Here is a 16,864-nt window from a genome sequence, read left to right on the forward strand (position 1 = left end):
GCTGTCAACTTTCCCTTTTTTTGCAATGGGAAACGGCGCTGGAATAAGGGAATTTCCCATAAAAAAGGAAAAGTTGACAACTATGGACCATGTATACAGCCCTAACAATACTGGCAGTTCTGAATATTTTTTAGGTGGTTGAAGTGTAGGTGGGCTCCCACGAGGCAAGACAAAGTGATAACAGCAAGAGCCTTTATTGAACTAACAGAACTGGACAACAGGGCCAAAGCAACTGCTTATATACATTTCTGAAGGCCTGGGCCACTCCCACTCCCAAGGTGACTGGCTGTCTAGACTTCCAAGCTGCGAATCATAACTCAGAGTTTAAGGGCCAATGGCAGAAGCCTAAATCCTGAAATGTTCTGCGATTGGATATCATGTATCCAATCAGAACACAGGGGCTCAGAATCCTTAGTCCAGACTCAAGCTCAGGCAAACGCAGACCACTCAATACATAACAGAAGTCACGGCAGTTCTTGTGGCCTAAGATTTTTGAAAGAGGAGCAGAACATGAGTGTATGTTCCCATAATAGTAGTCACCTCGCCTTTTTGTTAGCTGCTTTGTATTGGTGGAAGGGTTGTGGCTCGGTGGTAGAGCATCTGCACTGTAGGGCTGGGTGATATCTGGTCCTCAACATCGTGATCTATCACCAGCTAAACATTGTGATATACAGATATATCACAATGTCTGAAATAAGGATGAAGCTGTGCGGAGGCATTGGCTAGCTTCATGGTTGCTCCTACATTGTGATATTTGCCGGCGCCTGCTCTTGTGATTCGCTGCCCCCTGCATGTGGAAGGTTCAATCCCTGGCATCTCCAGGCATAGTCAGGAGAGAACCCTGCCTGAAACCCTAGGGAGCTGCTGCCAGTCTGTGTTGACAGTACTGAGCTAGATGGACCAGAGGCTTGACTCAGTGCAAAGCAGCTGTAAGGCAGCCTTCGCCAACCGGGTGCCCTCCAGATGTTCAGAGTTACAACTCCCATCAGCCACTGCCAGAGCAGCCATGTTGGCCGGGGCTGTTGGGAGTTATAGCCCAAAAGAAATAATCTGAGACGCTACCTCTTCGTATTAGTGAGCTCCTGAACTGTTTGGATGCAAAATAAATATCCCATTTACTGCATCTGTCAACCTCGTGTGCCATTTTTCTCAAGGCGGCTGCGTTTGAGATGAGGCCAAAACAAGCTGATACTGTCTGTTTGCCTAGACACACATTTTTGCCACTGTGTTTCTCTTACACCTCCACTCCGAAGGTTTCCAGGGACGGCAGCCAGCGATGACTCAGGTTCTTATTTAAAGGTTGACTTTTAAAGGTAACAAGGCAGGAGGGGATAATGCTAATGAAGGGTGAGATTTTTCAGAGAGGAAAGGGAGTGTCTGCCAGGAAGGAGGAAGCAGTCTGAACGAATCTTTGTGGGGTGCTACATAATAGCATTTGGAGTCTGGGGGGAAGAAAGGAAAGCTCTTATCCCCACAGCCATCACACTGCATTTAGAAGACTGGTGCACTCAGGCTTCCTATGAGCATCTGGTCGGCCACAGTGAGAACAGGCTGCTGAGCCAGCCCTGTATAATTTGCCCCAGGTAACACCCTGCCCAGCTACACCTCCCTAACCTTTAAGTCACAGTGGTATGGCTGCAATGCAGAGGAATAGCATCTTGCTGCCAAGAAAATTCAGGCTGTTGGGCTGGAAGATGCTTGATCCTTGTCCCACCGCCACTATCAGCAGCTGTAGCCTCTTCAGAATTTGCATGACAAACCTAGACAGCATCTTAAAAAGCAAAGACATCACCTTGCCGACAAAGGTCCGTATAGTTAAAGCTATGGTTTTCCCAGTAGTAATGTACGGAAGTGAGAGCTGGACCATCAAGAAGGCTGATCGCCGAAGAATTGATGCTTTTGAATTATGGTGCTGGAGGAGACTCTTGAGAGTCCCGTGGACTGCAAGAAGATCAAACCTATCCATTCTCAAGGAAATCGGCCCTGAGTGCTCACTAGAAGGACAGATCCTGAAGTTGAGGCTCCAGTACTTTGGCCACCTCATGAGAAGAGAAGACTCCCTGGAAAAGACCGATGTTGGGAAAGATGGAGGGCACAAGGAGAAGGGGACAACAGAGGATGAGATGGTTGGACAGTGTTCTCGAAGCTACTAACATGAGTTTGGCCAAACTGCGGGAGGCAGTGAAAGATAGGCGTGCCTGGCGTGCTCTGGTCCATGGGGTCACGAAGAGTCGGACACGACTGAACGACTGAACAACAACAACCTGCTCAGAAGCATTCTGCTGCCCAGTTGCAGGAAATCTGCAAGGGGGGTTGCAGTTATGTAACACTGGGATTTTCCTTGCTTGAAAGGTGTATACCCCAATCCACCTGTGTTTCTTAAGCAGACTGAATAATTCAACCTTTTTATCTGGCTCTGAACTGTGGGGATCAGTACAAATTTAAATAATTGTCTATATTAAAACTGACACGCTTGACAATGTTCTGTAAAATGCTGGTGGTTTCCCCCCCCCCTTCCTTTCAGCCCCTGGAAGGCTCTGAATGGGTTGCTACATCCTCTTATAATCTGCATTATTTCTGCCCCCTAGGAATACTATGACAAAGGTGATTACGTTATTCGGGAGGGAGAGGAAGGAAACACCTTCTTTGTCATATCCAAAGGGAAGGTAAGTTGCCCCTGGAAATGCACAGGTATATTTGCCAAAGGGTAGCAGCATGGAGGTTTGTTTGGTTGCAATCACAACAGACGGCTGTTCTGCCTCTTCCAAGGACGTGAGCGATACTGAAATGAAGGTCACAGTTAGGGGCGGAGGAGAAATTGGTTTACTCTTCCTTTTTAAGCCAACCAATCGAATTTGCAGCTTGTGCACCAATAATACACAGGTTTTGAACATAATTATCCTCTGGGTTTCTGAATTCTGCAACACACTTTTCTGCCCAAAGAGTCTACCAAAGAACATAAAAATGCGTGTTTTAGGATGAAATAGTTCCTGAAATGAATGCTTAAAATATGTTCAGGCAGCAAACATTTTAGGCACATCCGATATAAGCATGACTGCGCACGTGCACATCACGCCAAACCCAGAAATGACCCCCCAAACTCACAAAAACATCACAAAAAGGCATGGAACAGGGCAGAATGGGGTGGGGTGGGACGAGGCAGCAACAGGGCATTTTAAGGCTTTTTCCATGGTGTTTAAAAGATATGCGATTTCACCTAGATGCACGAGCTGGTTTATGACCATAATAAAATTATGTATGTATGTATGTATGTATGTATGTATGTATGTATGTACCTAGGTGCAGTGCCTTGGAACATAACCCCCACACAAATTGGTAGTTGCCTGTACTGTATTTAAAACACATATATTAAATACACATGTATAAAATATGTATTTAAATATGTATGTTGTGGTAAAATATGCATCTGCATGCTTTTTTAAAGCTGCCCTTGAATATGAATCAGAAACTTCAATTGGTCTGAAATGCAGCAGCCAGAATATCGGCTGGGGCTCCATTTAGATATCACATAACCCTAGTTTTAAAACAGCTCCACTGGTGCCAGTTCATTTCTGGCCCAACTGAAGGTCAGAAAGATATCTTAAAGATCCCCTCCTCTGCTCCTTAGACCCTATTGGGTGCTGAGATCAACTACCTCTTGGTAGTTCCTCCTCCACCCCCAGAGACCTGGGGGGTTGCCCAGGAAAGGGTCTTCTTGGTGGTGGCCCCTAAGCTGTGGAACTCCTTCCCCACAGAGGTGTATCCAGCAGCTTCATTGTACAGCTTCCAGCTAATGATGAAGATGTACCTCTTTACCCTGGTTTTTGACGCTTGAGGAGTATATTTTAGGACCCACTTTATTTGGGGAAACAAAATCGAAAATTCTTTCTAGTAGCACCTTAGAGACCAACTGAGTTTGTTCCTGGTATGAGCTTTCGTGTGCATGCACACTTCTTCAGATACACTGAAACAGAAGTCACCAGATCCTTAAATATAGTGGGGGAGTGGGGAGGGGTATTACTCAGAAGGGTGGTGGGAATGGGTGATAGGCTGATAAGTGTGGAAAATATTTGGGGAGTTGCAAGTTATTTTAAACTGTTTTTAATATTGTGTTTTAATGTTGTAACCCACCCTGGGACCTTGGGGTGTAGGGTGGGTAATCAATAACAACAACAAGTGCTGGATGGCAAAGTGAAAATTCAGCTGTATGTGCCCAAGGTTTTAGGTACGCCTAAGATAACTCTGGAGCCCAGCCAAAGCCTTCAAAAGTTTCATTTGAAAAACAAAAAAGATGTGGGTGGTGCTGTGGGATAAACCACAGAGCCTAGGGCTTGCTGATCAGAAGGTCGGCAGTTCGAATCCCCGCGACGGGGTGAGCTTCCATTGCTTGGTCCCAGCTCCTGCCCACCTAGCAGTTCGAAAGCATGTCAAAAGTGCAAGTAGATAAATAGGTACCGCTCCAGTGGAAAGGTAAACAGCGTTTCCGTGCGCTGCTCTGGTTCGCCAGAAGCGGCTTTGTCATGCTGGCCACATGACCCGGAAGCTGTCTGCAGACAAACGCCGGCTCCCTTGGCCTATAGAGCGAGATGAGCGCCGCAACCCCAGAGTCGGACATGACTGGACCTAACGGTCAGGGGTCCCTTTACCTTTAAGATAACTCTGGAGCCCAGCCAAAGCCTTCAAAAGCTTCATTTGAAAAACAGAACCAAATATTTCCTTTATGCAGAGGGTGAAGGGACTTAATCAAAAAACATTTATGTGTTAACTATCGGGGAACGAACAGCTCAGCCGTCATGCCGGAATAGACACAGATGGCGCCCTACCAGTTGGCAAGCGTCAGGGATAAACACGTCTGCAGTTCGCTCAGAGAAAGCAAGCAAATGTGTGTTGGCAGGAATCAGTTCATGTTGGGCACATCTCAGGCGATTTGCTTATTGAATCTGGGAGCTGGCAAATCTGGGAACGGATAGGGCTTTTTGCAAGATATTTTATCGTGTTGTGTTCGGCGGATTCCAATCTACAATCAAATGCTGTTGCTTTCTTTAAAAGGAGGGGGAGTGGCGGCTAGGGAACCTGTGCTGTTTCAGGTGCTGATGAACTCTTATCAGCCTCAGTCAACATGCGTGATAGGAGAGGGATGGTGGGACTTTTAGCTCCACAAATGGCATCTGTGTGGCTACTGGCTTCCCAAGCCTATTTTAAAACGCAAGAGGATCTCTGCAGGGATGAATCGAAGGCCCATCAAATCCAGTGCCCTGGTTATGAGAGTGGCTGATCAGAAGCCTCCATATCAGGGGTCGGCAAGGCTTAGCTTGCCTGGGCCGATTCACAGCCATGGAGCACCCTCTGTGAACCGGATCGCGGGCGTTTGTGACTGCCCGTGCCCATGATTTCCAGCGTCTGCACAAACGTGATTTCCAGCACTGCGAAAGTGAGTCCCTGTGCTGGTTTAGCGCAGCACGCGGGGACTCGCTGAGTGGGCAGCTCGGTTCGGGGGCGGCTCAGAAGCCAGTAAAACGACCCCCGTGGGCCACTTGTGGCCCATGGGTCTTAGGTTGCCGACCCCTGCTCCATATAACTGTAGCTCACAAGCAGGGCATGAATAGCTGCTTAGCCACCATGACTAGTAGATATCAAGAGATACATCCTCCTTTATTTTACTCATAATCTTTTAAAGCTGCCTTTCACAGTAGACAGCACAGGATTCTGTGGCCTATGCAGGCAGTTTAGAGTAGACCCCCCACAATGGTCTATTGAAGTCTGTTTTTTAATTTCCTTTTCCTTTCCTTTTCTTTTAACTTGTTATGATTTTATTGTCTGGTTTTATGTTTTTATATTGTTGCGAACCACTGTGGTATACTTTTATGATACAGCGGTATATAAATGTTTTTTATGAACAAATATGCCTTATGTAAAACAAATGTTTTGTTTTGTTTTTTTCTGAATGACCCCAAGTTGTTATATCATCAGATAAGTTGCTCTCAACTTTCTTCACCCCATACATAATATTATAAAACATGGCTACTATGTTTCTCCGTTCCCCATAGTCAAATCTTCCCTAAACGAAGAAGTCTGAAACAAAGTAGGCTTTCCTTTTAAGAAATATGCTCCAACCACTTAACATTTTCAGGTCACCCGGCTCTGTGACAACTTATTCTTTTTTTTAAAAATGAGGCAAAATCAAACACCCAGCCTGTTAATAATGCATATAGCAGTTCAGTCCTGCAAAGGGTGACTGTCTGAATATGCAGACAGTCAAGTGGGAAGCTGAGGTGGAAAAATGCATTAAAGGTTGCAGAATCCCATTTCCCCCCCAATATAGTTACCGGTATATGTTTTGCTATATATAGTTGTAATACATAATTACGACATAACAACAGTACTCGTAAACAATAAATAAAACATCAGGAAATGCACAACCAAACTGAGCAGTTTCCACATAAATCATAATAAGATCTAAATTACAGATGCCAAAAATTAATCGCGACAACAGCAACAAACCCAACCCGACAAAGAACTCTCAACAATAACCCAGCTCAAGAATGGTGGTTCTTGTTGATAAACTAGGATGATAAATCGTATGGGTGATGAAACAACTGTGGCCACATTCACACCACATATTTAAAGCACACTAGCAGCATTTGGACCCCCCCCCCAAAAATAATAATAATCTGGGAGCTTTAGTTTCTTAAGGGTGCTGAGAGTTGTTAAGAGAGCCCTGTTTCCCTCACAGAACTTCAGTTCCCAAAGTGGTTTCACTCTCAACCCTGCTTCACAAGGAGTTCTGGGAATTGTAGCTCTGTGAGGAGAATAGAGGTCTCCTAACAACTCTCCGCACCCTGAACAAACTACAACTCCCAAGATTCTTTGGGGGGAAGCCACAACTGTTTAAAGTGCTACCGTGGTGCTTTAAATGTATGGTGTGAACGTTGCCTCGGTATCACTGTATTTGCGTTTGACAAGTGACTTAGTAACATGTAGCCCTCCAAATCCTAGGTTAAGGTCACCCAGACTGCAGAAGGTCAGACGCAGACTCAGCTCATTAAAACGCTGCAGAAAGGAGATTACTTCGGGGAAAAGGCCCTGATCAGGTGAGCTGAAAATTACTTTTAACACATTTGCTTCTAAAAGTGTTTTTGATGTAGGACGGCTGAGGAGTTCAGGAGCAGGACTTGGGAATATGAGTCTTAGGCACAATCCTAAGGGGGAAATTGACTAACCATTTTGCCATAAAAAATAATGACTATTTAACAAGAAGTATCTATGTTTAAATGGAAAATTAATAAAAAATATTTAAAAATAAAAAATAAAAATAATGAATATTTGTGCTGCCCATTTCCCCCACTGATTTATCCGCCCACAACTTGCAGCCTGAGTCTCTTCAGTTTCAGTTGTATTTAAGTGTCCTGCTGTGATTTGAGAGGGTTTTTTTCTACACTGAAGCAGTATATAAACTTTTATCAAATGAATGATGTTTTAGCTTCCACTATGATCCATGGCGGGAGGGTGGGGGACAGATGAGCAGTGGCATTCCCCCCCCCCACTGGTGCTGTGTTCACTGGGACAGGGGTCAGGGCTGTCTTAAGCATATGCGGCGCCGGGGTGCAAAGATTCCCCCCCCCCAGGTTGTCCAGTCCCAGGTGTGCAGGAGGGCAGAGTCAGCCAGCCACCTCAGCATCTCGCTGGCTCGGTCGCCCCCGAAATCATAGCATAACCACAGCAGAAGAGCCCACTGGGGCGCTCCGACTGATGGGCGAGCTCCTCCCCGGACTCAACTCTCGGGCTCTGGATTCTTGGCCTGGCGCCCCTGAGAGCCCCGCACCCCTAGTGCCTATGGGTAAGACGGCCCTGACTGGGGTGGAGCAAGGCATCTGTGAGGTTGCAGAAGCTTGGGTTGGTGCCGTTGGTCTCTTGCAGGCTGCCACTGCCAGCCCAGGGTTCCCGTAACCTTGCCACCACTGCACCTCGTCCTTTTCCTAGGGAGCTCAGCAGCTCTGGGAGATCTGTCCTGCTGTTCCGTCCTCCTCATGCACCACTTCTGCCAATTGCACGCAAGCTGACATCTAATACGCCACTTTTTAATATCTTTGTATTGGACAGAACAATTTAGACAGTGTAATGCCTTGATCTATTTCTGTTTGCAGTGACGACGTCAGGTCTGCTAATATAATTGCCGACGAAAACGACGTGGAGTGCCTTGTCATAGACAGAGAGTAAGTAGCGTCTTTGTGACTTTGTGCTCCCCACAGTCAAACAGCTCTTAGCATTAGAAAGGTCTTCCTAATGTTTAGTCAGAATCTTCCTTTCTTGTCATATGAATCTATAGCTTCATGTCCTGCACTCTGGAGTATGGGTAGGCAAACTAAGGCCCGCGGGCCGGATCAGGGCCCAATTGCCTTCTGGATCCGGCCTGCGGACGGTCCAGGAATCGCTGCATGGATCGCCAGTGCGCACGCGTACTTTCCCCCTCTCTCCCTCTGCCTCACATGGCAGGGCCGGCGCCTCCTCCCTCCCTCCTCCTGGCTTCTCCCCGCCCTGCCTAGAGGAGGAAGGGGGCTGGGCTTTGTTGGTGCCAGCAGCAGCAGCGCTCAAGAGGCCGCCATTTTAAACAGCCCCTCTCCAGAGCCCTTTTGCGCGCCGCTCATCATCCCTCTGCTGCCGCCACCAGCCCCTGCCGCTCGCAAGACACAGGTAAGCAGCCACCGGGGCTCCTGGGGCTCTTGCATCATTTTTATTTTTATTTTCAAAATAATCCAGCCCCCCACAAGGTCTGAGGGACAGTGGACCTGCCCCCTGCTGAAAAAGTTTGCTGACCCCTGCTCTGGAGCAACAGAAAACAAGCTCGCTCCATCTTAAAGATGGCTATCATGTCACCTTTCAGTCTTCTCTTCTCGGGGTACAATTAGCGCTGCTTCCATTCCACTGCAGTTTCGTTTCTGCTAAATATTTTATTATTTGTCTGCTATTTGATATAAAGTGATGTAGCTTAGGTAACTTTTTATTTCAACGTAAATGAAACAGCAAAATGATGTGGTTGGGTTTTTTAAAAAACAACAACTAAGTAACTACTTATTGTTTGAGAAAACAGCAACAATGATGCTAACAATTACAAATTGCACACACTCGGCTAATTTCCATTCCCGAGCACAGGTGAACATACAGTCTGCAAGAATTTACACTTTCGTTTCGTTTCGAAATTTTGTTGCAATTCCCTGACATCCTTACTAAAGGCGCAGAAAGTCCCGTTGTTCGTTGTAGGAGAGATTTAAACACATACTTCATACCTTTCAAAATCAGTGAAAATTAAGAGTCCATTAAAAGTTGACTCCTGGATCACATCCGAAATAAGTAACTTCCACTAAGTCCCTTTCTCTCTCTGCCACCCTCCTCTCTCTCCTGCCTGTCCCAGATGCTCTGTTTACCAAGCATCCATCCTGGCTTGTTTGCACAAAGAGTGGGCACATTTGAGGGTGTCGGCTGTTTACTGAGCATTCATTCTCATTCGTTTGCGGGATGGGTTATATGATGTTGACTCAAGCAAATGTTATCTCACTTTTTCCAATGCATTTTCCCACCCCTGTCCTTATCACAAAATGTTCAGGCTTGTTGCAGAAGAGCACAAAAGAGACTTTAATTCCACAACCTGAGTTTGCCAGTGTGCTAAATCATTTGTGGGAGATGAGGTTTCCTAAAAGACTGCTTATCTACGAACTGCTCATTTCTCCAAATCAACTTTCATCGCACACCCTGAGTTTGCCAGTCCCATCTGAAAATAGCGAGAGTTTGGAAACACCCTCAATCCATCCTCGTACCTCTCTCCATGTCTGTCTGTCTGTCTGTCTGTCTGTCTCTCTCTCTCTCTCTGTACCATCCTTTTTCTTTCTCTCTCTTTCTGACACACCCTTCTCTACCTGTTTCTTGTCAAGCCGCTCTTGTTTTTGCAGTCACGGGCAGTCAGCAAATATAGGAGGTTGATGAAGTTCCCTGCGGGCCACACTACATAGTGTGGTGATATGAGTTCAGCTTGTTGGGTCACAAGTTGTGAAGGCCTGTCATAGAGTGTTAATTTCCTATAATTGCATTCAAGCTGGTGCAATCAGGTTTTTTTGTTTTGTTTTAATTGAATATTTTCTTGTGTTACAAAAACAAACAAATAAACAAGGAAAACAGTGTCTCCATTGTCAATTAATAGAGTCTTTTTCACAATTTGATTACATTTGGTATGAGACACTATTGCCATAGACACCATGCGGTTGTGGGGGAAAGAAAGTGGAGAGAGAGAGGTGTGGAGGGCTAATGTTATTTCATTCTATCACATGGTGTTTGTGTAGGGATTTGTAACAGATGCAACTCCAGAACTAGCTCTATTAAATATCTCCCAGGACAACAACAACAACACATGCACATGACAAGGAGTTCATAGGTCACTTACTCTCGGCTGCTAGAAACATCATGTCAGGATACTGTCAGCTGATTGCCCAGGAAAGTATAAAGACAAGGAAAAAGTTTCTTACATTCCTTTTTTATTTCAAACTTTACAGAGAGAGGCTCTAGATCCAAGCCTCTTGGATAATGGCGTTGTCCCAAGTGAATCTCCACCCCCCGTCTCTCCCACTTCCTCGTTCGTCATCATCTTCACCTCCTCTATGGGTGCCTTTAAGTGCCCTCTGTCTTTGAGCTCTTTGCTCTCCTACTTTTAAGGCCCGCCGGGTTCTGGGAGATGGGGGGGCGGGTCTAGAATGCTTTCTAGTGACAACATGTCAGTCAGCTGTTCTAGCTCTCCGACAATTTCCCCACTTTCTCCCTCATCTGCCTTTGAACTGTGACCTCCTTAAAACCCCTGTTGTAAATCTACACTGTCTTCCTCTTCCTCCTCCCTAGAAGGGTCCAGATGGGGAGGCGGTCTCCACCATTTTTCCTCTGCCCTGTACCTGACATATCACAACTAGACTCTGGAAGTTCCTATCAGGAGTGAACATAGAACATAGGCTGGTACCAAAATGTATGGGAAACTGCCCTTTAGAAAACTTAACCAACAAACTTAAACTATCTCTGGGTGTTTTTATTCATTACCGTATGTCTCGCTAACAAGATTTTAAGTAGAAATCAAAGATACTTCTGTGGTACAGTGGTGCCTCGCTAGACGAAAATAATTCGTTCTGCAAGTATTTTCGTCTAGCGATTTTTTCGTCTAGCGAAGCGCCAATGCAAATAACGGTTTTCGCTAGACGGGAAAAAAAATTTCGTCTTGCGAGTCAGCCCCATAGACTTTTTCGTCTTGCGGGGCAGCTTCCGCTAGACGAATGCCGTTCGTCTAGCAAGTTTTTCGTCTAGCAAGGCATTCGTCTAGCGGGGCACCACTGTATATATAATTGGGATGGGGGCGCAAACTGACGAAAATGTGTTCTCGTCGCTCCTAGCAATGATTTTCCATGTTGGTTCATTCCTTTTGTTCTGCAGAACCTTCAATCAAACAGTTGGGACTTTTGAAGAACTCCAGGCATACCTTGCGGGTTATGTGGCTACCCTGGCTCGGGATGATGAAAAAAGACAGGCTCAGTAAGTCTTGCTCAGTAAGATCCTTGAAATTGCACGGAAAGTAACCTCTTCAGCACTCTGTAGAGTTGGCGGCACATATTTACATTATGACAGCAGACCTGTTAAAAGGGCATACATACAGACTGCAGCGCCTCCAATTTTGGACTCATGGGTGACCCAAGTTGCTGTGGTTTTTTTTGGGTCTGTTTATTTATTTACTTTTCGTTCAGCATTTCCCAGCCGCTTTCAAGTCCCGCAAATCCACAAGCTAACTGAGACCTTGGGAACTCTTGTGGCATCTCAGATTTAGCTGGCGTTTAAGAGCAACATAAGATTACAGCATAGAAGCATTTTGTTGTTTTCCAGCAGAGCTGCTCAGCGATGACATCTTCCAGTCCATCTATGCTTTTTTGCTTTTTGTGGGGGGGGGGGTTAGCATCTTGGCTGTGTTGCCATAACATATGGCACCACTGTGAGTGTCACAGGGCAACAGGGCAGGGGGTTTCCAATGCATTGGCCACAATCCAGAACCTTCCCCTAATTATTATTTTTTAGTTTTCCATTCAGTTCTTTGCATGTATGCTTTTCACTTTGCCTTTCTCATAAATGATAATAGGAAGCTCTTAAGCACAGCTGTTTAAGTTTTTCTCAGAAATGCCTAGCTGCATGCCATCTTAACCCAGGCTGCATGCAACTTTAGCCATTCCAGCCCTGGTCCAAACTGACTTAGCCTGGCTCAGCCTGGGAACAACAATTTGCTTTATAGCATCACTATATGCGCACCCTCACTGCAGACATAATACAGTGGTACCTCTGGTTGCGAACGGGATCCGTTCTGGAGGCCCGTTCATAACATGAAAAGCCCGCAACCTGAAGCGTCGCATCTGCGCAGGTGCACGGTGCAACTTGGCGCTTGTGCGCTTGTGCGAAGTGCGATTTAGTGCTTCTACTGCGCATGCGCGAGCGGCAAAACCCGGAAGTAACCCTTTCCGGTACTTCCGGGTCGCCGCGGGACGCAACCTATAAAAGCATAACATGAAGCAAATGTAACATGAGGTATGACTGTATCACCTTGAGTAAAAACTGAAGTGGGATGCATTAATTGAAAAAAAATTGATGGACTGCTAGAGACCCAGTGTGGTTAAGAGCAGTAGACTCATAATCTGGTGAACTGGGTTCGATTCCTGCTCCTCCACATGCAGCTGCTGGGTGACCTTGGGTTAGTCAAACTTCTTTGAAGTCTCTCAGCCCCACTTACCTCACAGAGTGTTTTTTGTGGGGGAAGGAAGGGAAAGGAGATTGTTGGCTGCTTTGAGACTCCTTAGGGTAGTGATAAAGCGGGATATCAAATCCAGACTCTTCTTCTACTACTACTAGCACTGTATTTTTCCTTGCCATGGAAACACAGGCACCAGTCACAGCAATATTAGGCAATATTAGGCAGTCTCACTCAGTATCATTTTCATTTTGATCAGTTTTAATGGATTATCCGAAAGACCATTAATGCAGAACAGGAATCAGTGCTCAAGTTGAAGAAATTACCATTGGCATTCTGACGAGAAATTATTTGGCCCTCACTTCATTACAATAAACCTACAAAAGGCCACTGAGAGATGCAATAAAAGCAGATGGCTGTTCATCAGATAAATTGCCATTTCAGACCCAAGGTACCCAAACGGAGAGGTTGCAATCAATATTTAATGTCTCATGAAACGCTGCCACTAAAAAGAGACTTTAAGCAGAACAGCAGGTGACAGCTGCAATTCATCTGCATGTATTTTTGACATGTGGAGGGGAACTCTCAAAACTTCATTAGAAAAAGATCGCATTCTGTTCCTGATCAAATCTTCCCTTAAAAACAACAACAAAACTATTTTCCTATTATTTATGCTAACTTTTCTCCTGCAAGAAGACATGAAATTCTTTTCTCCTTTTACATGCTAAAAACATTCTAATTCAAGGACACCAAAAATGCTGCAAGATGTTCTTAGGAAATCTTCTCCTATACCTGCCATTGTTACTTTGATGACTTATCTGGGACAAATAACTCACAACACCTGGCTCTGCCTTTCCTCTGAGCCAGGAAGAAGCCCTCCTTCCTATCCTTCTTAAAACTTCAGTGAGCTATGAAAAGGTCTTGAAACTGAACTTGCACAGACAAAATAATTTAAATGAATTTTTTTTTTTTGGGGGGGGTCTTTCCCTCTGCCAGCTCAGTCAGAAAAGGGCCATCTGTGAGCTCATTGCTCCAGGTGGTTGAGGAAAGACACCTTTGGATCCAAGCCAGTGCAGTGGAGAAACGTCGGAAACATTTCCCGAAAAACGTTATCAGACCACCGCAGCAATTCTCGCTTGCGCACTCAGTGAGATTAAACCGAAGGGGGTGTTTTATTTCTTTTTTAATGCAGAGTTTCTTCCTCGGAGCGGCTACCCAGCGACGTCTCTTTGGAGATGATACAGCTGAAAGAAAAAGTAACCCAGTTTCCTTCCTCCTGCCCGTTTCAGAACCTGGAAATTGTTGCTACCCTGGGTGTTGGTGGATTTGGAAGAGTGGAACTTGTAAGAATTTGCCTTTTAAATGTTTTGACCGCCGTTTTTGATCTGAATGTTTTGGTGTACCCCTTGCCTGCCTGGATGATCTTGCACTTCCTAGAGCCTCAGGGTCCCCATATTTTTAAGTGCATTCTCTAACACAGGGCTTGGCAACCTAAGGTCCACAGGCCGGATCAGGCCCAGTCTGGATCTGGCCCGCGGACATTCCTGGAAGCGCTGCTTGGATCGGCGTGATTGTTCTGTCTGCGCCTTTTTTTAAACAATTTTTTTGGGGCGCCATTTCCCCCTCCCTCATGCACACACCGTGGCAGCGCCACCTCCCTCCCTCCTCCAGTGTGCCAGTGTGGTGTAGTGGTTAAGAGCGGTAGACTCGTAATCTGGTGAACCGGGTTCGCGTCTCCGCTCCTCCACATGCAGCTGCTGGGAGGGGGAGGGGAGAGAGCAAACAACCCAATGAGGACTGAGCGTGCTCAATGGCCAATAGAATGCTGAATGGCTATTTTGAAAAGAAAAGAAAAGTATTGACTGGCTGGAATCTTGAATGGCAGCGTGTCATACTGCCACACTTTGTTGCAGTCCTCACATGTTAAATCCTCAGGTCTAGTGGTTTTCCATAGCTTCATATTCTGTGGATGCTTGATCTTATAGTGTGTGTCCCCCGAATATCCTAGAACAGGCATGTCCAAAGTCTGCTTTGGGGGCCTCATTTGGGGGCACGCTGGTTGGTTTAATCCAGCCCTTGTGGGGTGAAATCCTTTAAAAACCTCAACAACTTCAATCCCAAAAAAAGGTCAACAACTTTGGCGGGCCCATTGGTCGGTCCCCACAGCCCTTCACTTCATCAAATCTGGCCCTCTTTGAAAAAATTTTGGACACCACTGTCTTAGACAAAGCCGATCATATTGAAGGGAATTTTTCTCCAAAATTCTTGTTAACTGTAGGGCTATAACATACCGGTATATGGACGAGAACCCCTTTCCTATCAACATAATTTCCATTATGGTCAGCACTTATCATTCTGTTCTGGTCTGTTTGCGGGACCAGGGGAGGGGAGGAGCTTATGACCGTGTAGCCCCTTTAAACTGTTCCCCCCCCCCTTAATGTGAACTCAGGTGAAAGTGAAGAACGAGAACATAGCATTTGCCATGAAATGTATCAAGAAGAAACACATAGTGGATACCAAACAGCAGGAGCACATTCACTCCGAAAAGAAAATTCTAGAAGAAGCCTGCTCTCCCTTCATTGTGAAGTAAATTGCTTTCTCTGTTTTCTATTCAGCTTTAACCACTGTTATAGAAAATGACACAGCCCAGGTATGGTTTAGCTTAATAATTTTCCAGCTTGCTCAGATGCTTGCGTTTTATGGGAGGTTTTGCATTGTATTATTCCCGCCCCCCGGAAATTGTATTTTTTAATAAACAAATTGTTATTGTGTAAATCGTCCTGAGTGAGTTTTGCTCATAAAGGATAGCCTGCAAATAATTTTAACTGACTGATTGGTTTCCCTCGAATTCACTTCAGATTGTACCGCACTTTCAAAGACAACAAATATGTTTACATGCTCTTGGAAGCCTGTCTTGGGGGTGAGCTTTGGAGTATCCTGAGAGACAGGTAATAATTAATCATTTTTTTGTTTACTACCTGAAGAACAACTTTTTTAAAAAAATGATTTAGAAAGAAAGAAAGAAGCACGCCTTAAGATCCATGCTCAGTGGGGCTGTGTACAGACTACAGGTTTTTAGAAACTTAACAGGGCAATGTGATAGAGTTGTTATTATTATTATTATTATTATTATTATTATTATTATTATTATTACATTTGTATCCCACCTTGTGGAATGCCCTCCCATCAGATGCCAAACAGATTGACAACTACCCATATTTTTCGCTCCATAAGACACACTTTTTTCCTCCTAAAAAGTAAGGGGAAATACCTGTGCGTCTTATGGAGCGAATGGTGGTCCCTGGAGCCGAATTGCCCAGGGGCCAAAAGAGGATCGTGCTTTTTATTTTACAAAGAGAAAAGGGGGTGTTGAAAGGACCCTGCTCAGCAGCTGATCAGCAAGAGATCGGGAGAGAGATAAGAGTCCCGGCTCCCTTTCAGCACCGCCCTCCTTTGTTGAATGTGCTGCAGAGAGAGGTTGTTTGTTTCCCCAGCGATATGTGACTGGCTGATTAGATTATCTGTCTGGAAACAGTAGAAACTGCTCCCTTTCCTTAAGATTTTTCAGAAATGTGAGTTGAACCCCATAAAAATGGGGCTTTTCCTCTTTGTTTTTCCCCCTTTGCAAAAGGAGCTTTGCTTTTCCCCCTTTGCAAAAAAAGCTGCAAAACTTTTAGCTGATCCTCGAAAAAAACCCAGGGCTTTTCCCTTTGCAAAAAAAGCTGCAAAACATTTAGCTGATCCTCAAAAAAACCCAGGGCTTTTCCCTTTGCAAAAAAGCTGCAAAACTTTTAGCAGATCCTCAAAAAAACCAGGGCTTTTCCCTTTGCAAAAAAGCTGCAAAACTTTTAGCTGATCCTCAAAAAACCAGGGCTTTTCCCTTTGCAAAAAAGCTGCAAAACTTTTAGCTGATCCTCAAAAAAAACAGGGATTTTAGAGGAGGAAAACCAGAAAAATATTTTTTCCCCTTGTTTCCTCCTCTAAAAATGAGGTGCGCCCTATGGTCCAGTGCGTCCTATGCAGCAAAAAATACGGTATTTGACTTTTAGAAGACATCTCAAGGGAAGTTTTTAATGGTTGGAATTTTATTGTGTTTTTAGTATTTTGTTG

General features: G+C 45.1%; 1 protein-coding gene across 1 annotated transcript in view; it reads left to right on the forward strand.

The window, feature by feature from the left end:
* PRKG2 (protein kinase cGMP-dependent 2) overlaps positions 1-16,864 on the forward strand; it is a 62,781-nt gene that overhangs the window by 37,047 nt on the left and 8,870 nt on the right. The window contains exons 7-13 of the mRNA XM_033160928.1: positions 2,589-2,666; positions 6,997-7,091; positions 8,145-8,213; positions 11,461-11,559; positions 13,947-14,097; positions 15,204-15,340; positions 15,613-15,702. Coding sequence (XP_033016819.1) covers positions 2,589-2,666; positions 6,997-7,091; positions 8,145-8,213; positions 11,461-11,559; positions 13,947-14,097; positions 15,204-15,340; positions 15,613-15,702 — 719 coding nt within the window. The remainder of the gene's footprint in view (positions 1-2,588; positions 2,667-6,996; positions 7,092-8,144; positions 8,214-11,460; positions 11,560-13,946; positions 14,098-15,203; positions 15,341-15,612; positions 15,703-16,864) is intronic.

Source organism: Lacerta agilis, chromosome 9 (assembly GCF_009819535.1).
Source record: "Lacerta agilis isolate rLacAgi1 chromosome 9, rLacAgi1.pri, whole genome shotgun sequence".
Lineage (NCBI taxonomy): Eukaryota > Metazoa > Chordata > Lepidosauria > Squamata > Lacertidae > Lacerta > Lacerta agilis.